This window comes from Sorex fumeus, unplaced genomic scaffold (genome assembly GCF_029834395.1).
Source record: "Sorex fumeus unplaced genomic scaffold, SorFum_2.1 ptg000081l, whole genome shotgun sequence".
In the NCBI taxonomy this organism is placed as follows: domain Eukaryota; kingdom Metazoa; phylum Chordata; class Mammalia; order Eulipotyphla; family Soricidae; genus Sorex; species Sorex fumeus.
Genome location: NW_026606138.1, coordinates 4,434,803 through 4,461,063, shown reverse-complemented (window position 1 = coordinate 4,461,063; position 26,261 = coordinate 4,434,803). Strand labels below are relative to the sequence as shown.

At 42.0% G+C, this 26,261-nt stretch overlaps 1 protein-coding gene across 1 annotated transcript in view; it reads left to right on the top strand.

Annotated features, from left to right (window-relative positions):
- Positions 1-4,273: 4,273 nt before the first annotated feature.
- Positions 4,274-26,261, top strand: part of MYRFL (myelin regulatory factor like) — a 167,849-nt gene continuing 145,861 nt past the window's right edge. Inside the window, exon 1 of the mRNA XM_056130686.1 lies at positions 4,274-4,319. Within this exon, the coding sequence (XP_055986661.1) occupies positions 4,274-4,319 (46 nt within the window). The remainder of the gene's footprint in view (positions 4,320-26,261) is intronic.

Sequence of the window (26,261 nt, the reverse complement as noted above, 5' to 3'; positions counted from 1 at the left end):
AAAGGAATTTGGGAAACAGAGGTGGAAAATACATAGGTATTCCATACATAAATACAAGCAAAATACATATTGGGCATGTAGCACATGAGCGGTGCTATTTCTAACAATAATGAAATGACAAATTTAGAAAGTAGGATTGTTTATATGACAGTGCACATGAACTGTTCACAAAAGGTGGCCAAGTCTGGGGCCAGGGAGACAATCAGGGGTGTATGTTTTTCATGCATGGAACACCGGCTCTATCCCAAGAGCCACGTGGCTGTCTGAGGAGCAGGGGTAGCTCCTCATGGAATACCTATATCTCACATAAAATGTGAGATATAGGTATTCCATTAATATTTCATTTCTTAGAATTGTGGGAGGGCACCCTTATCTGTTAGGATGCGTATATGGAATCATGGAATCGATGTGAAGTGACACCATGTCCGCGACTGATTTTGGAATGATTCATCCTAAACAGTATATTTATATATCAAGAGACAAAAAGAAAAGCAGGAAAATATGCTAATATTTCCATTTGTTGTAAGTGCATCTGTGAAGATTTTATGGCTCTTTCATTGGGGATATTCCATTTTTTTGTAAAAAAACTTTTAATCATTATTGAGGCATTGTGATTTACAGTACCATTAACGGTATTTTATACATACATCACCACACCCACCACCACCAGAGTGCTTCCCTTCACCAAAGTCCCACTTCCCTTTTATTTTTGTCTCTTGATATATAAATAAGCTGTTTAGGCTGAATCATTCCAAAAATCAGTCGCTGACATGGTGTCATTTGACATCGATTCTATATACACATCCAAACAAATAAGGGTGCCCTTTCACAATAATCCTCCACACACCCAACACATGCCAAGTTCTGTTGCCTTTGGACTTGTGTTTCTCTCTTAGAGTGTGTCACTAGGCCCCACATATAAGAGAGATCATTTTCTAGATATCCCTCTCTCTCTGACTGACTTCATTCAATGTGATATTCTCTAGTTTCATTCATGTTGCCAAAGAATGTATGATTTTTGTCCTCCTTACAGCTGCATAGTATTCCATTGTGTACATATGCCACAACTTCTTGGTCCATTCATTCATAATTGAGCATTTGGATTGTTTCCATGACTACTGTTCTGCTACAATGAACATTGGTGTTCACATGTCTTTTATTTTCTTTAAATTTTTATTAGTGAGACACCATGAGGTACAGTTGTAGACTTACAAATTTTGTGCTTGGATTTCAATTATACAATGATCAAATACCCATCCCTCCACCAGTGCCCATTTCCCACCACCAAGGATCCCAGTATCTCTCCCACCCCCTATACCCCTCATCCCACCCTGCCTCTGTGACAGGGCATTCCCCTCTGTTCTCTCTCTCCTTTTGGGTGTTGTGGTTTGTAAAAGAGGCATTGAGTGGCAATCATGTTTGGTCTATAATCTACTTTCAGCATGCTTGTCCCATCCTGGGGGGATCCTCCCAACACCCTTTATTTGGTGCTCCCTTCTTTATCTGAGCTGCCTTTCCCCTAGCATGTGTGGCTGGCCTCCAAGCCATCACGTGTCTTTTAGAATTAATATTTTTGTGATTGGGGATAGATGCCAAGAAGTTATATTGCTGGGTCCTATGGGAGTTGTATTTCAACTTTTTGGCAACATTTTCATATTGCTTCCTATTAAGATTGAATCAGGCAGCACTTCCACTCACAGTGGGTATATTTTTCACCGACACTGGCTAATTCTAGACTTTTGGTATATACCTTCCTCATTGATACGAGGTGAATATCTTGTTTTGACTTGTGTTTCTTTAATCATAAGTGACAATGAGCACTTTTTCATATGCCTATTGGCCCTCTGTATTACTTTTTTTTCTCTTTCTGGGTCACACCCTGCGATGCACAGGAGTTACTCCTGGTTCATGCACTCAGGAATTACTCCTGGCGGTGCTTGGGGGACCACATGGGATGCTGGCAATCGAACCCAGGTCGGCTGCATGCAAGGCAAATGCCCTACCCGCTGTGCTATTGCTCCAGCCCCTGTATCACTTCTTTGGGAAAGTGTCTGTTCATCTCTTCTCACTTTTGGGTGGAGTTGCTAGATGTTCTGTTGTATTTTGTGAGTTCTTTATAGATCTTGGATATTAGTTCTTTATCTGAGGTATTGTATGCAATTATTTTTTCACATTTTCTAGAGTAGTATAAAATCTTTTTCAAAGTGAGTTAATGAGGTAAAGAGAAGGATGGACTTGGAAGGGCTGGAGTAATTCCTTATTAGTATTTTTGCTGAATTATGCTATTGGCATTTGCCTTGCATGAGGCCAACCTGGGCCAACCTGGTTTGATTCCTCCACCCTTCTCAGAGAGCCCGGCAAGCTACCGAGAGTATCATCGCGCCCGCATGTCAAAGCCTGGCAAGCTTCCATGACATATTGGATATTCCAAAAAACAGTAACAAGTCTCACAATAGAGACATTACTCAAGCAAATTGATGAACAATGGGAGGACAGTGCTACAGTGCTATGCTATTATGAAATCATTTATGACTATTATTAAATAAATTATATTTATTGTTAAACAATTTGCTCCAGCGGGCCCAGTAACGTCTCCATTGGAGACTTTGTTGTTACTGTGTCTGGCATATCGAATACTCTCGGTAGCTTGCCGGGCTCTCCGAGAGGGGCGGAGGAATCGAACTCGGGTCGGCCATGTTGGCCGCTTGTAAGGCAAACGCCCTACCTGCTGGGCTGGAGCGATAGCACAGCGGGTAGGGCGTCCGCCTTACAAGCAGCCAACATGGCCGACCCGAGTTCGATTCCTCCGCCCCTCTCGGAGAGCCCGGCAAGCTACCGAGAGTATTCGATATGCCAGACACAGTAACAACAAAGTCTCCAATGGAGACGTTACTGGGCCCGCTCGAGCAAATCGACGATCAACGGGAGGGCCTTTACTTTAAACAATAATAAGTAAGTAAGTAAAGGCCCTCCCGTTGATCATCGATTTGCTCGAGCGGGCCCAGTAACGTCTCCATTGGAGACTTTGTTGTTACTGTGTCTGGCATATCGAATCATTATCATTGCATGAATAATTATTAAAAACAAATAATTATCTGATGCTAGGCAGTGGAAACAAAATATTCATTTGCGTATGGCTTAATATTTAAAAATAGAATCAGTACAGAACCCTAGATTAGGTTGTAAGAAATATTAGGAAATGCAGTTCTGCCATTTATGAGAACTTATACTTTGTGATTTATGCTTTCTTTCACTTATTTTTACTTCCCTTCTTTCACTTATTTTTACTTCCCATTCTATTTATTTTTATTGAGAATTATAGGCATATTTTCTTTTATCGTGGTAATATTAGTTTAGAAAGTTTACACAATAGTATATGTTTTAGGGTACATTTCATGCCTCTTCAAACTGTGTTCACAAACTTTTTTTTTTTTTTTTGCTTTTGGGGTCACACTGGCAATGCTCAGAGGTTACTCCTGAATCTGCACTCAGGAACTACTCCTGGTGGTGCTCAGGGGACCATATGGGTTGCTCGGAATCGAACCTAGGTCAGCCACATGCAAGGCAAACACCCTACCCACTGTGCTATCGCTCCAGCCCCCAACAAACACTTTTTAAAGACAGGAAACTGGAGGAACAAGACCAAGTGTGTTGAACATAACTTTTCACTATGAGTCAATGTGGAAAAATTTAACGAATCCTAATTTTTAAAAAATTATTACAGGTTCAATTATTACAAGAATCTTCCATCCCTGGTCTGTATTAGAGTGATTGTATTGATTTATAGTCTTTCCTCGAGTAAAGGTGGGGATGAGGGGGGAACGCCAACAACATAAAACCTGTAATCTTTGCTTGCTTCTATCGATTTGGCTGATGGAGGTGGGGATATCAATATATTGGTGTAAAAGAACAAATAAGAGATAAGACCATGCATTTATTACCCATTTATGTAATTACATGTGTCACCAAGGACAAAGGTCCTTAAAACAAAGGCAGAGTAGAAGCAGTGCCACGGAAAAAGATTGAGGCATTGCTACGTCTTCCCCTTTAAAGAATTTTTTTTCCCCCACTGTGTGTTGCTAGTTTTCGAATCCTATTTGAGAACTTAACCATCTTCCTGGGCACAACTCAATGGCTAAAGACATGCTTGATTTCAACCAAAAGAAAATGAAGAGTTTTCGAGATCTTTCATAGGCTTTGAAGATTCACTTCCTTCCTGGGAGAGCTCGACCTTTCCCAGGTTCTATGCGGAACAATCCTAGACTCCAGCCCCATGGACGTGGTTGGGGAAAACGAGGCTCTGCAGCAGTTCTTTGAAGGTAAGAGGCCGGTTTCCTGTGTGGTTAGTTGCTGCTTCCGGACCCTGGTCCTGCTCGCCTGCCTCTCTGCTTCGCTTCCTGGGAATTCACTTAGACTGATCTTAAAAGAAGTGCTCTCCTGCAAACACACCTGAAATCTGAAGTGGAGGTTTACTTGCTGCAGTAGTGGCACAAACCAGTGGTCTAGGTAATGATTTCAAAACATGCAGGCTTTCCAGGCCGAACCCAGAGTCGTGTGCTCGAACACAGGCTTTGCCTGCGGGAGGCCTGGGTTCCATCCCCAGCATGGTCTCTTGCCTCCAGGCACAGAGCCAGGTGTGACTTAAAATGGTATAATTTCCACCGTCTGGTGCTTAAAAGAATCTGGAGGTCAGTGCCGCTATGCTGGCATTATAGGTCTAGGTCCTGTGCTAGATTTTATTTCTCCTTAATCTCTTATGTTAAAAAGATAATTTTCCTCGCTTAAAATTATCTAAGGTAGTAGAATATAAATACAAATTTTTGCTGGAAAGTTTTTTTCTTGGGGCCAGAGAAATATTACGGGGGTAGGGTACTTGCCTTGCATACAAATGACGTGGGTTTGTTCTCTGGCACCACATATGGTTTCCAGGAGCAATCCCTGAGCACAGAATCAGGCGTGAGCCCTGAGCAAAGTTGGGTGCAACCCCAAAACAAACACAAAAAAGTAGAACTAAAAAGAAATGAGTTTTTCTAATATAATTACGTACAAAGCAGCAAAAGGATGTTCCCTCGTCCCCATCTCTTCTTTGTTCTGCCCAGCACTTGAAAATAGGAAACTGAATAATGATTTATTTATTTTTTCACTTATAAAATGCTATAAAATTTATTTATTTTTCTTTTTTTATTAAAAAGATTTTAATGGTGAGACATTATAAGGTACAGTTGCAGACTTACACATTTTTGTGCTTGGATTTCAATTATACAATGATCAAATACCCATCCTTGAAGATAAACTTCTTTTTCCCCAAGACAAAGGTAATTTCCCCAAGATAAGGGATATGGTCAGACAAGTATTACCTTTTCTTTTCAGTGTCTAAGGCAGCACTATTTCATCTCCTAGTCAATTGGGTTCTGATTCAAACCTAATAAAATTGGGTCTGTTAAAATGTCAGCACGGAAGTCCCCTCGCCGCACCTTTTAGGCGTGTTGCTGGGGAAAACCCACGGCTCTGGCATGTCAGCTCTTTATAACCGGTTCTGCTCATGATGCCACAAATAGAGATGTGACCACACTTTTTTTTAATTTAATTTTTAATCTTATACCATAAGATATAGCTACAAAGCTTTCATGATTGCATTTAAGTCATAGAGTGATCAAACATCCATCCCCCAACCAGTGCACGTTTTCTACTACCAATGTCCCCAATATCCCTCCCACTACTCCCACCCACCCCACCCCCTGCCTCTACGGCAAACAATTTCCTTCTTACTCTCTCTCTACTTTGGGGCATTATGGTTTGCAGTGCAGATGCTGAGGGGCCATCATATTTGTTCCTTTATCTACTTTCTGCACACATCTCCCATCCCGAGCGATCCCTCCAACCATCACTAACTTAGTGATCCCTTCTCTATTCCAGCTGCCTTCTCCCCCAGCTCAGGAGGCAGACTTCCAACCATGGAGCAATCTTCCTGGCCCTTGTCTCTACTATCCTGGGTATTAGTCTCATAATATATTATTTTATATTCTACAAATGAGTGCAGTGTGACCACACTTTTGACAAATTTCAAGGTATTTCCCAGAGGGGAATATGAGAAGAACTGAGGACAGACCTGCTCATTCCCATAATTCAGAAGGCAGTTAAAAGCATATAGCAGGGGCCAGAGTAATAAGGTGCTTGCCTTGCATTCAGTCCACCTGGGTGTATTATCTGGTATCCCATATGGTCTCTGGAACACCACCAGGAGTAATTCCTGAGTGCAGATTCAGGACTAACCACTGAGCACTGCTGGGCATGGCATAAAATAAGAAAAGAAAAGAAAAGAAAAGCGAAGCAAAGCATATGGGCAAACTGTTTAGGGCATTTATTACAAATAATAAAATGTCTGACAAATCCTATTATTTAAAGGCTGAACGGAATTAATCCAAGGGCTAACAGTGCTAAACCTCAAAGTGTACCATTCAAGAAATGAAATCAAGAAATGAAAAGCAGAGTTAGAGAGATAGTATAGGGATTAAAGTGCTATTATAGAGCCATGTTGGTTATGTATGTGACTGATCCTGGTTTGATTCCTGCACCAGGTGTGATTCCCTGAACACCAACAGGAGTGATCCCTGAACACAAAACCAAGCATAGCCCCTGAGCACAACTGGGTGTGGCCCCAAAGCAAAAACAAAACAAACCAACCAAAAAAACTAAAAAAAAAGGAAGGGAAGGAACGATGGGGAAGGAAAGAAAGGAAGGAAGGAAGGAAGGAAGGAAGGAAGGAAGGAAGGAAGGAAGGGAGGGAGGAAGGGAGGAAGGGAGGGAGGGAAGGAGGGAGGGAAGAAAAAGTGAAGAGAAGAGAAAGGGAAAAGGGGAAGAAAAGAGATTCAAGCTTCCTATCAGAAATAATCAAATAACATGGTAGTTTCTGTGTCAAGAAATAATGTAAGAGCAAGAGAATCCTGATATTATCTCAGTCCCATAGTTCATCCCTTTCAGTGGTCTGGCTCTTACAGTGATTAAGTCAATGTGCCCACCTGGGTCCAGCTCGGGTCACATGCTTATACATGTGGGCCACTTACATCTGATTTCACACCCTATGTCACATTCCTTCCAGTAGTAGGGCAGGTCCCTGATGCAGTTATGTCTCCTTTATTGTAGAGAAAGCATAATTTATTATATAATTGTCAAATGTATATCTGGTTCTTTTTTTTCCTGAGCTGTAGGAGACAAAAACCATTAACATAATCTACCTTCTGGATTTGGAGCTGTTATATTTAGGCCTTTTCTACTGTGTCCTCATTTGTGCTAGCTTTAAAAGGCTTTGTAATATCTTTATTTTTTATTATCATTATTTTAAAATTTTTATTAGTGAAACACCCTGAGGCACAGTTGTAGACTTACAAGTTTTTGTGCTTGGGTTTCAGTTATACAATGATCAAATACCCAGACCTCCACCAGTGCCCATTCTCCACCACCAATGATCCCAGCATGCCTTTCACCCTCCCATCCCCCCATCCCATCCCTCCTCTGTGGCAGGGCATTCCCCTTTGTTCTCTCTCTCCTTTTGGGTGCAGAGTTTTGCTTCTGATTTTTTTAATGGTATGGAATCATCAAATTGACATGTCTCTCAGTCAATATCATAGAGAGTTCTGCTAACGTTTTCTTTAATGAATTTTATAGATTCAGGTCTAACAATTAGGTCTTTAATCTATTTTAAATTAGTTTTTAAGCTGGGAATGATCACCCTGGACAAGATCTGAGAGTTAAAAGTAGATAAGGGATATATTTGATAACCTTTCAGTATCAATATTGCAAATCATAATGCCCAAAAGGAGAGAGAGAGACAGAGAGAGAGAAAGAGAGAGAGAGAAAGTGCGAGAGAGAGAGGAGAGAGAGAGAGAGAGACAGAGAGAGAGAGAGAGAGAGAGAGTGCCTGCCAAAGAGGCAGGCAAGGGGTAGGGGGTGGAGGGTGATGGGACGGAACCTGGGACATTGGTTCTGGGAAATGCACACTGGTGGAGGGATGGGTGTTAGAATACTGTATGACTAAAATTCAATCATGAATGGCTTTGTACTGCTCTAAAAAACATTAAAAACAAAAAATAATAAATTAGTCTGAGCATTATGTGAGACAAAGCTTCAAGTTCATTTTTTGGTTTATTTTTGCACATGGTTATCCATTTTTCTGAGTACTGCTATTTATTCAGCCATTAATTAGCTGATTGAATTGGGCATGAACTCCACCTTACCTTTTTTTCATTTTTTATAATTTTATTTATTGAATCACTGTGAGAGCAGTTACAAAGCTTTCAAGTGTAAGTCTCGGTCATACAATGAAACACCCATATCTTCTCCAGTGCCCCTTCTCCGCCACCAAAAACCCCAATATACCACCATCCCACACCCTCCTTCTACCTTTGGGGCAGATGATTACCACATTACTCTCTCTCTATTTTGATCACATTCAGTATTTTGACACCAGACCCGCCATCATTATTTGAGATTTTACCCCAACACTCAGATCTGCTGAAAAGGCAACAGTAGACAATTTGTTTTCTATTGCTGGTTAAGAAAAACATATGATGTCGCATGGCTGCAGCAGTAGCCGCGCAATTTTGAAATTCCGAAATTTTAACACTTAAATCTGGAGGGATTTCTGCCAAATCCTGCTGGGTTTCGAGATTTTTTTCTGAGTCTCTTGGATCATGGCCATTAAGCAGGTTGATCAGGAGCCAGAGAGGCCATTCATGGGCGATGACTTGGGGTCTCGTTGGGGTGGGGAGGAAAGGGCTGGCTCCACCCCCATCCCATGAGGCCTAATGTGTCTCATCACTGAGGGCCCAAACCTGACTGTCCAATGGCCTCTGGAGGATGGCAGCCACTGAGCCGCCTAGGGGGAGCAGGTAGAGGGACAGCACCCTTTCCCCTGTGGGGTGGCCCAGTGACAGTAACTTACTGCAGGTCTGCTCACATTTCTGCCAAAAGTCACTGGGTTCCGAGATTTGTTTCTGAGTCTCTGGGATCATGGCCATTAAGCAGGTTGACCAGAAGCCAGAGAGGCCGTTCGTGGGTGGCAACTCGTGGTCTCGTAGGGGTGGGAAGGAAAGGGCTGGCTTCACCCCCATCTCGTGAGACCCCATGTGTCTCGTCACTGCGGGCCCAAACCTGATTGTTCAGTGGTCTATGAAGGATGGTAGCCACCGGGCTGCCAGGGGGGACAGGCCAAGCACGAAACCTATTACAACCTGGGGTGGCCTAGTCCCGATAATTTACTGCAGGGACCGAACGCATTTCTGCCAAAAGATGATGGTTTCAAGATTTGTTTCTGAGTCTCTGGGATTATGGCCATTAAACGGCTTTATCAGGAGCCAGAGAGGCCATTTGTGGGCGGCGACTTGGGGTTCATTGGGATGGGGAGGAAAGGGCCGGCTCCACCCCCATCTTGTGAGGCCCTGCGTGTCTCATCACTGTGGTCCCAAACCTGACTGTCCAATGGCCTCTGTGGATGCAGCCACCGAGCCATAAAGTGGGAGCAGGCGGAGGGACAGCCCCCTTTCCCCCCTGGGGTGGCCCAGTGACAGTAACCTACCGAAGGGTCTGGATGCATTCCTGCCAAAAGCCATTGGGTTTCGAGATTTGTTTCTGAGTCTCTGGGATCATGGCCGTTAAGTAGCTTGATCAGGAGCCATAGAGGCTGTTTGTGGGCGGCGACTCTGGGTCTTGTTGGAGTGGGGAGGAAAGGGCCGGCTCCACCCCCATCCCGTGAGGCCCCCTGTGTCTCATCACTGCAGGCCCAAACCTGACTGTCCAGTGGCCTCTGGAGGATGGCGGCGACCGAGCCACCAAGGGGAATAGGCCAAGGCACGAAATCTATTCCCACCTGGGTTGGCCCAGCACTTGTAACCTACTGCAGGGACCGGAGGCATTTCTGCCAAAAGTTGTTGGGTTTCGAGATCTGTTTCTGAGTCTCTGGGATTATGGCCCTTAAGCAGTTCGATCAGGACCCAGAGAGGCCAGGCCTCCAATTATATAGCTGAACCCGAGGTAGTTTGTGGGTGTGTCTCCCAAATATCTAACTTTTACTTTCTTGGTGAACTTTGCCCCAAGATTTTGGGGTCTGGCCAAAGGCACAGCAGCAATTTTGGGGTATCTGGAAGTCTGAAGGCGCCATCAGGCTGCTGATGCACTCGCCTCACAAGTACACATTGACCTGTGGCGGCACCATACCCCCTGAAAAGGCTTTTTACTACCTTTAAAAGTATGTTGAAAAGCTTAAAACTTTCTTGAAAAGTTTGTACTGTCTTTACAAGTTTCCTGTGGAGCTTTTTGCACTAGCTGAATATTCTATTCATAGCTGTCTAAGCCTAAACCCACCTCAGTTGTTACATGAAGCCCATTTCAAGGAGTAACATCATTTCTCCATAGAAAGAGAAAAAACTCTCAGCATTTCTTTCATTTTGAATGAGAAGACGGAAAAGGTGGTACTCAAATTTCAGAAATAAGAAGTGGAGACACCAACCTTGTGCGGTGCAGTTGGTGTGGTTGGAGATGTGCTCAGGGGTTATTCTTGGTTCTGTGTTCAGGGATCACTCCTGGTGGTATTCAAGGAATCATGTCTAGTGCAGCAATTGAACCAGGATTAGTCACACCAATCTTCTCACCAACCATCTCCAACGATGCCTTTCCCCCTGAAAATCAACAACAAAGTTGTCAATTTGGGGTCTCAGACACACCCGTACACAGAGGGTCCTGGGATTATTCCTGGCTCTGTGTTCAGCCGCCCATATGCATTTGGGGGTAGAGTATTGAACCTGAGAGGGTAGGTGCAAGGCATAGCACATAATGCCTTACCTGTTGTACAATTTCGCAGGCTCCTCAAATTGTCAATTTTTTAAAAATAAAAAATCATCTCCCTTAGCCAGCATAGATCAACCCTCTACTGTGTGCCAAGTCTAATACGTATCTCCTTGACATCACATCATAGCCTGCAGGCCTTTGAGGATTGCTTTTTGAGTGTAATGATTTCCTTGGGAAGAACTTCTTACAAAAAAGGACAATAATACTAGATACGAATTTCTAATGTGGGCTGTTGCTACCTGCCATGCTTCTATTCAGATGTCAGTTTCCAATCAAATTCAGTCTTAAACACAGAAGTAAAAAGGTCTGGAAGAAAAAACTTTAGAAATGTTACGCCTGCTGAAAGCTATTGTTTTTTTCCATTTTCCCGGACACTTTGTTCTAGAAGAAAGTCAGGTCTAAATCTTGTATTTGCTGTTATAAACTTGTACTAAAAGTATCTGGATTGACAATGCCATCTTAAATTAACCGGCCTCCGAGTGTCAAAATTCATGATGATTTAAATTTTTATTTTAAATTTCCAAACATGCCTAAACTCTCTATGGGGTGCCTCAAGAAAGTGACAAGATTGAGTGATAATTCAGGTATCTGGCAATTCTAATTTTATTTTAAATCCCTTCTTTAGCATTGATGCAATAGGTTGGCCTTTTAGCTAAAGCGGAAGAAGCAGATTAGGTAATTTAAGTATTTTAATGATGCCAGATGCCATGTGAAATGTTCTTCTTTTTCTTTTTAATCAAACCTGATACTAGTGTAATAAAAAGTTTATCATCAGGAAGACATGTTATTTATAATAACTGAAAATTGGTTATAAACTAAATGTCCAGTGGTGGATTCGATAAATAAATTATAGTTATATGTATTTTTATGTATATATGTGTTTTGGGGCCATACCTGTTGCTGCTCAGGCCTTGCTACTGGCTCTGTGCTCAGGGACCATTCCTGCAGAACTTGGGGATCATAAAGGGTGGCGGGGATTTAACCACACATAAGGCAAATGCCCTGCCTGCTGTACTATTAGTCTGGCCCCATGGAATGTTTAATTATTAAAACGATGATTATAAAATGCTTGTAATATAATGAAGGAAAAGTAGCTTCCAAATTAATATGTATAATGCATTTGGGTGCACACATCTATGAGTACATGTACATACATGTACTGTAAACAATTGCATGCATACCATTTAATAATAGCAGATTCTCTTAGTAGGGATATGTGGATCTTTCTTATTTATATCTGGTTATCCAAGTGCTTCATAATTGAAATGTATTATGATGCAATCAGGTTATCTTAAAGGAGAATAGGTGTTTTTTTAATTTTTTATTCATGAATCACCATGAGATTACAGTTACAGACTTACAAACTTTCATGCTTACATTTCAATCATACAATAATCAAGTACCCATCCCTCCACCAGTGCCCATTTTCCACCACCAATGGTCCTATGATCCTAGCATCCCACCTGCCATCCCCACCCAGTCCCCCCTCCCCTCACCCCACCTCTGTGACAGGGCATTCCCTTTTGCTCTCTCTCTCCTTTTGGGTGTTGTGGTTTGCAATAGAGATATTAAGTGGCCATCGTGTTCAGTTTATACTCTACTTTCAGCACACATCTCTCATCCCAAGCAGGCCCTTCAAAGGAGAATAGATTTAATTTGGCAAAATTTGTTTTAGATCCATGTGTGAAGAAAACTTATAAAAGATGTTGTCCATAGAAAATTGGGCTTCAATTGCACCCTCTGTGCTATCAGATTTATGGGATTTACACCTCATCTGGCCAGAGGGAAGCTCCTGAGTGACTGATGCAATGCAGGGCCGAGCACTCCAGTGCCTTGGCTGGTGCTGTGCAAACTACTTTGTAGGAAAAGAGCATCGTGGACCTCAGGCCTCGCTCCTCATTCCTTGTATTTTCATTCACTCTGGGATCACCACTTTCTCATCTCAGAAAACCAGAATCTTTACACTCTCTTCATTCTGTTCTAGTAACACCTAAGACTTCAGGAAAGAAACAGATGGCAGATGATCTGATGCCACTTGTTTGGAGAGATTTTTTCATATTTTCACAGAGCAGGAAGCTTTTCCAGTCAAAGTGTTCTGAAAGTTGCCTTCTCTAAGGAAAACCTTGCTGCTTCTCTCTTGGGGGAGTATTGCGCCTCAGGTCCCTCCCTAGTACCTCTGAAATCATCTCACAGAGGCCCAGATCCCTTGTTAATTGGCACCTCTGTGGCGGTGAGGACTTTACAAGAGGCTGGGAATAAGAACATTCCAGCTAGATTACAGCCACATGATGCTTCTCTAGCTGCTGTTACTAGCCCATGTGCCAGGGAGTTATGAGGTTGCTTTGCTAGGAAGCATCCAGAACACAGAGGTTTGGCTTGGTGCCTCCAAGAAATCTCTTCTTTCAGACGGGAATCCCTAAGGTGAAGGCAATTTCACTCAAATTTAAAATGTGTCATAACATGGGCAGAGCTCAGCTTAGTCACTGGCTCATACCTTGCCTTTGAAACCAACCAGGGTCTCAACTTCTCCAGGGAATCTGGCCACTGAGCAGTGAAACAGTCAGTCTGGAGAGGACCTCCCCGACTCTCTTCAACTGCTGCCCTTGTGGGTGTTTTGATACTGTGGCCTTTGCGACTTGATTGTTAGAACTGAGTTTCTGAAAACTTCTATGTTTTTGGATCACTCAATACATGAGCAATTGTGGAAAATATAGAAAGAGGAAAATAGGTATTACTAATAGCCTTACCATTTATTCATAACCGGTAATGATTTTATGTATTTTTTAAAAACTAAAATAGGGACCAAGAGAGATAGTACAGGGATTAAGTTGCTTGGGTAACTTAATCCCTATATATGGTTCTCAAGCACCAGGAGTGATCCCTGAGCACAAAACCAGGAGTAAGACCTGAGCACAATGGGTGTGGCTCCAAACCAAAGTAAGTAAATATATAAATAAAGTAAAATAAGTGCATATATTAAATAAATATGAAATAAAACTATTAAATGTTATTTAAAGAGCCTAATGAGAATCATATACTTCTTACTGGGATAGAGTGAAAGTCTTAGTGAAAGTCTTTTTTAAACATTACTCATTCATCTACAACAGGAGTATGTAAACCATGACCAACAGATAAAAGTTGTTTGCAGCCTGATTTTGTGAATGAAATTTTAGTGGTGTTAGTCATATACGTATTATATATGGCTACTTTGATGATATGGTGGCAGAGGAAAGTGGTGGCAAGAGAGACCCCAATGGGCCTCAAAACCTAAAATATTTACTACCTGTATTTTTACAGAAAATGTTTCCTACCCTTGCCCTTCAATCAAATTAATCACGGTCACGGTCCTCCCGTTGTTCATCGATTTGCTCGACGGGCCCAGTAATGTCTCCATCATGAGACTTGTTACTGTGTTTGGCATATCAAATACATCACGGGTAGCTTGCCAGGCTCCGCCGTGCGGGCGAGATACTCTCGGTAGCTTGCCTGGCTCTCCGAGAGGGGCGGAGGAATCGAACTTGGGTCGGCCATGTTGGCGGCGTGCAAGGCAAACACCCTACCGCTGAGCTATCGCTCCAGCCCAAATCAAATTAATAGCAACATTTATTGAATATCTACTATGTTCTGGTATAAAAATCATAGTGAGGAATGTGGATTTGGAGGCAACTGTCCAGGATATGATCCTGGGCTCTATCATTTCCCACCAGTGAGATAATAAACATAGGTATATGATAATGATAAAGGTCAGCTTCAGTCACCTTTGTTTCCTTCCTACAAAAATGAGGTGAAAGTCTATCCTGCACTTTGATCATGAATTACCGTGCCAGAGAGAGCTCCGGCTATAAACAACCCTGATCGGTCTCATTGTTACTTCCTCCTCATTTTCTCCATTTAGCAGCAAGCTGCACTCCATGGAATTTTCGCCCTCCCAAGAGAAGCAGGAGGCTGGCAGAGCAAGTTCAGTAACTTGCTTAAGGCTGTTCAGGTAGTAAATGGCTGAGCAGTCATTGTTTCTTTTTTCTTTCATCAGCTGTCTTCTTGAATTCAAAATACAGTAAGAGCCTTTGTCCCAAAGTAGCTCTTCTTCTGGCCAAAAAAAAGGGGGGGGGGTGAGACAAAATAAAGAGAAGCCCCCAAAAGCAAATCTGCTCAAAAATAGTCGAAAAGCATTCATTTGAGATGTGTGGTCGCTTGCTTTATGTGAGGTCACATCAGCATGTTTGTCATCTTTTTTTCAGCAACACATAGTTAATTAGGTGCAGGCTTGAAATGTGTGAAGAACTGGGTTTTCTTGAAGTGTGGATGTGGCACATGAATTTGCAGATGAAGCTAAGGAAGAGAAACCCATGTCTTTGTAAGGGTGTAATTAGAGGGATGGATCCCTGCACCAAACTGGGAAGGGGGAGAATAGGGAGTAGGAGGGAATGAGGAGGTGTGGGAAAAAATGAATGAGAGATTTATGAAGGAAGGCCACCCCAGGGGGTGAAGTTTCTAGAAACAGGTGCAAGTCTCAAAGTCTCTGTGAGTAGAAAGCCTTCATTGGTTCAGAACCTGCTGTGAAGTTTCCGAGGATGCTGCAGTGATTGGGCACACCAAGCCTTGGGGATGACATTGAGAGGATAAATGTGCACCTTACCTCCAACTAGCTAGCAAAGAGTAAAAGCTAGTTGGAGGGGCTGAAGTGATAGCACAGAGGGTAGGGTGTTTGCCTTGCACAAGGCCAACCTGGGTTCAATTCCCAACATCCCATATGGTCCCCTGAGCACCACCAGGGGTAATTCCTGAGTGCAGAGCCAGGAGTAACCCCTGAGCATCACCAGGTGTGACCCAAAAATTAAAAATAAATAAATAAATAAAAAGCTAGTTGGAGGTGAGGCATTTAAGAAGCTTAGAGGGTGGGGATTCTATTGAGTGGAGCTTGCAGCAACTAGTAGCAATGGCAAGAGGAATTTGGGAAAAGAGGAGAGAGAGAGAGAGAGAGAGAGAGAGAGAGAGAGAGAGAGAGAGAGAGAGAGAGAGAGAGATTTGGAAGCTGAATGTTGTGTGTGGAAAATATGGTGACTTAGACATTGGCAGATACCATTTCCAGAACGTGCCCTAAGAATGTGCTTCAGATGAGGTGACATGTGTGAAGATGGCAGGAGGGACCTGACCTGGACATAGTAACAGAAAGCAAGGAAAGCATCTCCCCCATTTGCAGACCCCAGGTCTTCACACTTCTTAGCGTTTGGTATTTAGGCTTATTTCAAATTTTCACCTGGGGGATAGGCACTGTGATAATTTCCCCCTCAAACCTTTAGAGATTTATTTGGCATGATTGTCCTCCTCAAATGCAATTGTTGTCATGTAGTTGATGTTTCAAGTTCAGGCTTTTGGTGATATTTGCCAAATATTCTGCTAAACAGCCAAACAAAATATCTGCAGACTATCACTCTTATTGCTGCCTAGTATTCATTGGTAATTTTTGACTTAAAAGTTACTCTACAGAGTACAGGGAGTAAGATTCAATCCATGGCACTGGATATGGTCTCCTGAGCCCCACTAGGAGTGATCTCTGAGCTCAGGACTAGGAGTATGCCTTGACACTTCTGGATGTACTCCTCCTCCCCCCCAACCCCCCACCCCTGCCCCACCAAGTTACTCAGTCTCAGAGTTTCTTTTTTTCCTTTTTTGCTTTTGGGCCACATCCAGTGGTTCTTGGGGTTAATCCTGGCTCTGCACTCGGGAATCACTTCTGACCCTACTGGGAATCAACCCAGGTTGGCTAATGCACCCCCACTTTAATATTCCTCTGGCCCCTAATCTTAGAGTTCTGAGCTTGGGGTAAGATTCAGAAGGAACTTGAGCCTTATGAAATAGAGTAGAAAAAGGTACTTGTGTAGGCCCACAGGTGTCAGGAAAGGCTCTACAGTTCCCACTGGAGACTCAAGTGATCTCTAACTCGGAAGAGGTTAGGAACCTCTGCTCTGTCTCATGCCGCTTGTTGTTTCTGCTGAAAGAACCAGAACCTAGAAGAGTTCACCAAGGGCGAACCTGTCCTTGAGTCATGAAGGAGTTTCTGGACAGGAGCATATTCCAGTAATCAAAGAGTGTGGAAACTGCTTGTACTCAAAATGTTGTTAAGAGATGGGGAAAGGATATTTGATGATTCAAATCAGTGATGGGAAGATTTCCTGTTTCATCTTTATGTTCAAAGTTGTAACAGTATACAAACATAATATCAAAATGATACTCTAAACCAAAAGAGTAAAATTTTGTTTGTTTGTTTGTTTGGGGGCAATACCAGGTAGTGTTGAGGCCTTACTCCTGGCTCTGTGCTTAGGGATCACTCTTGGCAGTACTAGGGGGACCATGTATGGTGCTAGGGAGAACTGGGATTGGTTATGAGCAAGACAAACATCTTAGTTCTTGTAACTATCTCTCTGGCCCAAAATAGTGAATTCTTCGGTGTTTCTCTAGTTTTACAGGTATGGTTATAAAACCAGGCGACTTCTTCTGGACACTGATTTCACCTGGAAAAGTTGATTTGGCAAATCTTACCAATCTTACTGGGTTTCCTTCTATGTCTGGGGGTATACCAGAGGCATTTAAATAGATACTTACAGGGGGTTAGCTGGTGACTTACTGCTAGAAGGAGGCACTTGCAATGAGTGAACATTTGTTGGTTATTGATGCCTAGACTATAAGTATGATTTTAGGAAAAGTTGCCTTAAAGGATCCCTTAAAGAGAGTCCATCAGAAGATCCTGGGTTCAAATTCCTCTCCTCCCATTCACTTATTACACTACCTTACCATTGACTGGGACTCTCTGAAATGGTTTTTACTCTTTTCACAAAAGAAGTAGATAGTGTTTCACAGGAGAAGGGGGAGATTTAAGGAATATGCTGCATCTTCCTTAATTCTAGGCATAGTGCCTCACATATAGTTTTTCTCATTGAAATGATATCAGTATTCTATATTATTATCCTTCTAAGGAGTTCCCTGGGGTAGCTTATGATCAGAAAGCAAACCATTTAATGAGCACAGATTTATAGCAGACATTGTACAAAGACCTTTAGATGTACTAATTCTTGATTTGTATAGTAAAATACACAGAAAGATGTTATCACAATCTCAGAGATTAGGAAGGTTCAGAAAATAAAGCAAGCAATTTGGTTCTTCATATTTGCAAATATTAAGGTAAAGGTAAAGGTAAAGGTAAAGGCCCTCCCGTTCATCGATTTGCTCGAGCGGGCCCACTAACGTCTCCATTGGAGATTTTGTTGTTACTGTGTTTGGCATATCGAATACGTCACGGGGAGCTTGCCAGGCTCTGCCGTGCGGGCGAGATACTCTCGGTAGCTTGCCGGGCTCTCCGAGAGGGGCGGAGGAATCGAACTCGGGTCGGCCATGTTGGCGGCGTGCAAGGCAAACACCCTACTGCTGTGCTATCGCTCCTGCAAATATTATAATAATCAATAACTATTATTTATTTCACTTCAATACATGTATTACACTTCAATAATTCAACATTAATCTTTACAATTTAAGAATGAATATTATTAGTCTCTCAGAGAGCTCGGCAAGCTACCCGTGATGTATTCGATATGCCAAACACAGTAACAACAAGTCTCACGAAGGAGACGTTACTGGGCCCGCTAAAGAAAATCGATGAACAACAGGAGGACCGTGACTGGACCGTGACTGAGGAAGGTTCAGAGAAAACCTGTACCTTTCCTTTCCCAAGATAACAGAACTGTGTGTCAGAGCCACAAGTTGGGCCAAAGTCTTTGAACATCTAAACTCTTAGCTACTATGTAAAATGTCTTCTAAACAGGTTGCAAACCAATATCTATAGAGTTTTCTGTGGAACTTTATAGCTCCTATTAAAACAATCAATGTGTGTGACAATTTTCATGTAAGTACATTCTGCAAATAAAATTATTCTGTGTTCAAGTGTTTGATATATTTGTGCCATTGACAATTTTTGGCAAAGCTCAGCTCTAGCAGCATTAGGTGAGATGTTCATGATAAAACAGCAATGCCTATGTTCTTAGAGTAGGCAGCTACAAAACTCAAAGATAAGGTTAATGATATAAATGCAAAGATATGCAAACACTAACCTCTAGTACTGCATAATAGAAAACAGAAACCCTTATAGAGGGAATTAATGCAACCGGGTTTGCTCAGTGTAGTAGAAAATATTAATACTGCATCATGGCTTTTTTTGTAGTCAGGTTTAGAACAAAAGGTTCAGCAACATTGTAGCATATAAACATTGAATAGGGACTAGAGAGATAGTAGGCTGCTTGACTTGCACCCAGTAGTCCTGGGTTCGATCCCCAGCACCACACATGACCTCCCAGGTTCATCAGTAGTGATCCCTGAATATAGCCAAGAGTAGGCTCTGCTCACTCCCACGTATGGTCCCCCAAACCAAAATAACAAAAAGTTGCTTACTTCCCAGCATAAAAATAATGGTCATCTATAGCAAGTGGAAATGATGTGTTTGAAGGAGGTCATGTATCTCTTACAGTCTTAAAGTGATCAGTATCATCAAGTATTATGAGGTGAGAAATATACTTCTTAAGAATATGTTCAGGGTTTGGTAATGACATAGGTCTTGATTCAGAGACCCGGTTTCACATTCTGATTCCTCGGTTTCTTATGTACGTGAACTTGGTCAATTACATATTTAACATTTTAAAGTTTTCTCTATCTGCAAAGTGGGACTAATAATATTCACTCTTAAATTGTAAAGATTAATGTTGAAATGTTGAAGTGTAATACATGTATTGAAGTGAAATAAATAATGGTTATTGATTTTTATAATATTTGCAAATATGAAGAACCAAATTGCTTGCTTTATTTCAAAACAAGAATTAGCACAAGAAATATATATTTTTCAAAGATTTTTCCTGTCTCCAGGGAGTTATTACAACTTTTGCATGTTCACATTAATTCCAGAGCTTTTATAACTATAAAATCCATTTATAGCCCTTAGTTGCCAAGCAACAAAGGACAAAGTACTGAGTATTTCATTTTATTGCAAAAGGTTCAGCTTTTCCATGTTGATCTTGAAGCCAACATTTTTCATAAAAGCTAAAACAGTGAAATTTAAAACCTTATTTTCCAAGATTTAGTGAGCATTCTTTGTTTGGGGAATGGAGTTGATGCTAGAAAGAAAACATGACTATTATTGTACCTTTCTTGATTAATCTAAAGCATTTTGTGCCACAAATTTTGTTATGGTACATTTGTAAGAAGTTCTGAAGTTTAAAGATCACAAATACAGTATAAACAGAGAATCTATGGTTTTGGGTAAAGGTAAAGGTAAAGGCCCTCCCGTTGATCGTCGATTTGCTCGAGCGGGCCCAGTAACGTCTCCATTGGAGACTTTGTTGTTACTGTGTTTGGCATATAGTTTTGGGTAATGTAAAATATGTATGAAAAGTGTTATCTGATGACAATGCTAACGTCAAATCACAAGCAGGTCATCAAACTATGAAATGGCAGGTCTGGAAAAAGTGCCTGGGTGGCACCTAACTAAACAAAACTGCTGCTTCTATAAAGGCTTCCAGTTACTTCTCTTGTTTCTGCACATGGGTGAAAAGCACAGGAAAAAGAAAAAAAAAGCATATGGAAAAAGAAAAAGATGTGTTAGTAATTAACATCCTATCTTGCAGCAGTGCTCAACTGCCGAGGTCAGTGCTGGAGTGCAGGTATAAAAAGGTTGAAAAGCACAGTTATAAAGTACACAGAATAATGACGTGGTTAAAAAAATACAGAAAAGCATCAATGGAAACACTTTTAATTTGCACAACCATTTCTGCATGTGTAATAAAACAGCTTGAAAGCAGATTTAGAGTATCCCATCGGGCATTTCACTCCCCTGACCCCCTTTGCATTCTGCGTGTGCTGTGCGATTCTGCAGGTCCAAAGCGAAGAGTCAGTTTACCTCTTTGTCCTTCCCTTGGTGTGTTTAGGAAAACTTTTCACTTTGAAACAAGTCTGTCAATGAGTCCAGATGCTCTGAATGCAGGAAAGAAGCAGAAAGAACTTACCTACAAATTGTCTTAGAAATTCTACTCTGGCACAGCTGGGCGTGATTCTTCTGTGGAGAGCAAATGTCCGTAGGGATGTTTGTGGGTGGATATGAAAGATGTGACTATCAGCAGGAGGAGGCTAGGGAGTTATTACAACTTTTGCATGTTCACAAGTTAATTCCGTGATCAGATGAGTGGCACTTCAAAGCTGTGGATCTACTAATCTTAGATGTACTGTGACTTAAGAAGGATTGGAAAATAACTATCTTCTCTTTTTATCTGCGTGAAGATAAAGCAGAGACAAATATTTCCTCTCTGCTTCTTGGAAAAGCAGGCTCCCGTGTGAAAATCTGAAATGAATTTCCCTGGTGATGAGGATGCCGGAATCAACAAACTTGCCCTGGATTCTGTCCCTCCTTGCTGGAGGGAAAGGAAATGTTAGATAAAACCAAAATCAATCCATTAGCCATCTTGGAGATTTTCTTATTTTGCCCATGACATATTCAAAATTACCTTCGGACTCTTCTCTTTGTTATGCTTGTTAGAGTGTTTGAAATTTTACAAACTATTTGATTTCCAGCAACTCATTAGTCTTCCACACAACTATGAGGAAGGCATTTTATTATTATTATTTAATTTAAATTTTTTTTAATGAATCACCATGAGGTACAGTTACAGACATACAAACTTTTGTGCTTATGTTTCAGTCATACAATGATCGAGTACCCATCCCTCCACCAATACCCATTCTCCACCCCAATGATCCCCTCCAACACTTCCTCCTTCCCCGTCCCGCCCCCCGCCCAAGCCTCTGTGGCAGGAACATTCCCTCTTTCTCTGTCTCTCTCTTTGGGCGTTGTGGTTTGCAATACAGGTAGTAAGTGGCCATCATGTTTGGTCTATACTCAGTCTACTTTCAGCATGCATCTCCCATTCTGAGCAGGGCCTCCAAGCAGCCTTTACTTGGTGGCCCCTTCTCTCTCTGAGCTGCCTTTTCCCCAAGCATGTGAGGCCGGCTTCCAAGCCATGGAGCAATCCTTCTGGTCCTTATCTCTGCTATCCTTGGGTGTTAGTCTCCCATTCTGTTATTTTATATTCCACAAATGAGAAAAGTGTTTTAAAGGTGACAGGAACAGAGCTTTAGCCCAAGGGGCTAGAGTGCATGCCTGGTACACATGAGATCCCGATCTTCATCCATGGCACTGCAGGGTTCCATGGTTGTAGCTCTGGTGGTCCCTTAGAAATTCTGGGCATGAGCATTGCACCATTAATGTCTGTTGGCTGAGTATCACAGGGAGTGGTGGCTGAGCTCTCTGAGTTCTGCTTGGAGGTTACCTACCAAAAAGAAATTGACAATGTGCAGAAAATAACAATGGTAAAGGGCCAGCATTGGTCGCAAAGCCTTTGTCTCCTCCTCCTAAGTCTAATACACTTACCAACTTAATGACATTTTGCTTTCCCAAAGGAAAAAGTAGATAAACTGCCCCACTTTACCAACTTGGTCCTTTGGGAAAGCATTCAAGTTCAAGTTCTGGGCTTACATATCTCTCTCTTTGTTGGGGTGGGAGATGGGAGGACTTTGTGTCATAACCCAGTGGTGTTAAGGGCTTATTCCTGGCTCTATGTTTTGGAATTCTCTCCTGGTGGTGCTTGGGGGGGTGGGGGGGAAACTTATGTGGTGCTAGAATCGAACCAGTGTATAAACTTTACACCACCTTTCTATGTCTCACTCTTTTTTTAAAAAATAAAGCTGTTCACAAATGATTTATTAATTCAATATTCCAATACCAATCCCACCACCATTGCATCTTCCCGACACCATTATTTCAAATTTCCCCAACCACCACCCAAGCCTGCCCCAATAGCAGCCCCTTAATAATTTATTTAGTATTGTTTGTTATGAATTATTCACTGATCAAAAAAGATTTTTTGAGGCACATGAGAAAATGCTCTACATCACTAATCATATGGGAGATGCAGATCAAAACAACAACGAGATATCATCTCACACTACAGAGACTGGCCTACATCTAAAAGAACAAAAGCAACCAGTGTTGGTGCAGATGTGGCAAGAAAGGGACCCTCCTTCACTGCTGGTGGGAATGCCAACTGGTTCAGCCCTTTTGGAAAACAGTATGGAAAATTCTCAAAAAATTAGAAACTGAGGTCCCATTTGACCCAGCAATACCACTCCTGAGAATATATCTCAGAGAGGCAAAAAAGTACAGTCAAAATGACATCTTCACTTGCATGTTCATTGCTGCACTGTTCACAATAGTTAAAATTTGGGAAAAAAGCCCAAGTGCCCGAGAACAGATGACTGGTTAAAGAAACTTTGGTACATCTACACAGTGGAATACTATGCAGCTGTTAGAAAAGATGAAGTCATGAAATTTACATACGAGTGGTTCTACTTGGAAAATATGCTAAGTGAAATGAGCCAGAAAGAGAGGGACAGACATAGAAAGACTGCACTTATCTGGGGAATATAAAGTAACAGAATGGGAGATGAATATCCAAGAATAGTTAAGATAAGTACCAGGAGGTCTGCTGCATGGCTTGGAAGCTGGCAGCACATGCTGGGGGAAAAGGCAACTCAGATAGAGAAGGGAACACCAAGTAAAGGATGTTTGGAGGACTTGCTCGGAATGCGAGATGAGTGCTGAAAGTAGACTATAAACTGAACACAGTGGCCACTCAATACCTCTATTGCAAACTACAACACCCTAAAGGAAAGAGAGAGCAAAAGGGAATGCCCTGCCACAGAGGGGTGGGTCAGGGGGGTTTGGGTGGGGATGGGAGGGCTACTGGGATCATAGGTGGTGGAGAATGGGCACTGGTGGAGGGATGGGTACTCGATCATTGTGTTTCACTAAAAAAAATTTTTTTTGGGGGGTGAAGGGTAGGTAAGATAGAAAAGGTAACAGGATGGCAATAATATCTGTAAATGATCATGCTGGACAAGAAATGGGAGTTAAAAGTAGGTAAAGGGATATACAGGATAAACTTTAAGTATCTGTACTGCAAAGCACAGTGCCCAAAAGGGGAGAGGGAGAGGGAAAGAGTGAACAAGAAAGAAAAAGGAGAGTGTGTGTGTGAAAGAAAGAAAGAGAGAGAGAGAGAAAGGAAGGAAGGAAGGAAGGAAGGAAGGAAGGAAGGAAGGAAGAAAAAAAGAAAGAAAGAAAGAAAGAAAGGAAGGAAGGAAGGAAGGAAGGAAGGAAGGAAGAAAAGAAAAATACCCACTATAGAGGAAGGCTGGGGGTGAGGGAAGGTTATGGGAGGGAAACTAGGTACTCTTGTGCTGGAAAATGGGAAATGTACCCTGGTGAAGGGATGGGTGTTGGAACACTGTATGACTGAAACCTAATCATGAACAGCTTTGTAAAGATCTTTGTAAAAATATTTTCTTAGAAGAAAGTGTATGAGGATGTTTTATCTTACCCTGGAGACATCTGATGCCTCACTCTTACAGAAGACAGCATATAACTTCAAAGGAAGAACTTAATTATACTTAATTAATGTATTTATTTTGAGGACTTAGGATTCTACATGTAGGAGTTACTCAAAAACTCTTAGTAAATGATATGGTTGATCAAAACTTTTTGTGGAAAAGTCCAGGCCTTGATTTGTTCTGTGCTCCTTCCTTATAGATATTTTACCATCATGATTAAGTGGGAAGGAAATCACAGCTGTTCTTAAATTTTTTTGGTGGGGGGTGGGGGTGGTACACCCCATGGTGCTTAGGGCTTCCTGCCCTGGCTGCTGTACTATCTCTCTGGCCCTCCAATGTTTTCTTATGCCAATTTCTCTTGGATCTATGACCAGTGGTACTTAGAGACCATTCTCTCATAGGGTAACTGTGCTCCCTACAGGGGACTCTTTAAGTGGCCAAAAGTGAAAGGAAGTGGTTTGGTCCTCAGTAAGAATCTGGCAGAGAAATACAAGGTGACAGGGAAAATTCAAAGCCTCAGGCTCTATTTTTTTAAAAATTTTTATTAGTGACAAACCAAGAGGTACAGTTGTAGACTTACAAATTTTTGTGCTTGGGTTCCAATTATATAATGATTAAGTACCCATCCCTCCACCAGTGCCCATTTTCCACCACCACGGATCCCAGTATCCCTCCCACCCCCCATTCCCCCCATCCCTCCTTGCCTCTGTGGCAGGGCATTCCCTTTTGTTCTCTCTCTCCTTTTGAGTGCTGTGGTTTGCAAAAGAGGCATTGAGTGGCAATCATGTTCGGTCTATAGTCTACTTTCAGCATGCTTCTCCCATCCTGGGAGGATCCTCCCAATACCCTTTATTTGGTGCTCCCTTCTCTATCTGCCTCAGGCTCTTGATGGGAGGTACAAATTAGAAATCAAACTGGGTCAAGAACTAAGACTCGAATAAATATTTAGTTGTTCATAGGAGACACCAGTCAAAGAGAGGAGTAGAAGCAGCAGTCCTAAGCAAAAATAGGGGTCCAGGCCCCAGGATATGATCATGATACTGGACATGCACTATAGGAATGATTTGGGGGAGTGACTGATGTTTGCATCTTTCCCACATTTCACAGGCCACCCACAATAGTTCTAGAAATACAACATCATTACAAAGCATCAACCCCGAACTCCCAACTCCAGCCCACATTTAGGATGAGGAATGACATACTACAGTCATTTGTCACTTAATGACAGGGGTCTATTCTGAGAAATGTGTCCTTAGGCAGTTTATCTTGTGACTGTCATAGAGTATATTTACTCAACCCTAAGTGGTACTGTTACTGTGTTTGGCATATCGAATACTCTCGGTAGCTTGCCGGGCTCTCCGAGAGGGGCGGAGGAATCGAACTCGGGTCGGCCATGTTGGCCGCTTGTAAGGCGAACGCCCTACCCGCTGTGCTATCGCTACAGCCTACTACATACCTAGAGTACAATCTAGGACGATCACCAATGACTTACAGACTCATTAAGCCTTTAATTCAGCATGGCATATTGTTTTGAGTCCACTGTATTTTTGGGGGGTGGGGGATGAGGTGGGGAACGAGGTTAAATAAATAAGCTGAAGAAATAAGAAGGGAATAAATATTTATTATGTGCCAAATATTAGTAGTTTTAAGCAGAAAAATACATAATATGTATTAAAGCATGGAGCCAGTGAGATAGCTTAACAGGTTGAGTCATGCTTTGCATGTGGGGGGGCCTGATTTTAATCCCTGGTACCACATAATCCCCTGAGCACTGTCAGAAGTGACCTCTGAGCACAGAGCTTGTAATATCCCCTGTAACTACTGGATATTGTAAAAAATAAAGAAATAAAAATAAAAGCATGGTAGGAAGGACTTTATTTGGGAAGGCAGTATTGTGACAGATATATGGTAACCACTGGAATGGAATGTTATAATTGGGGAGA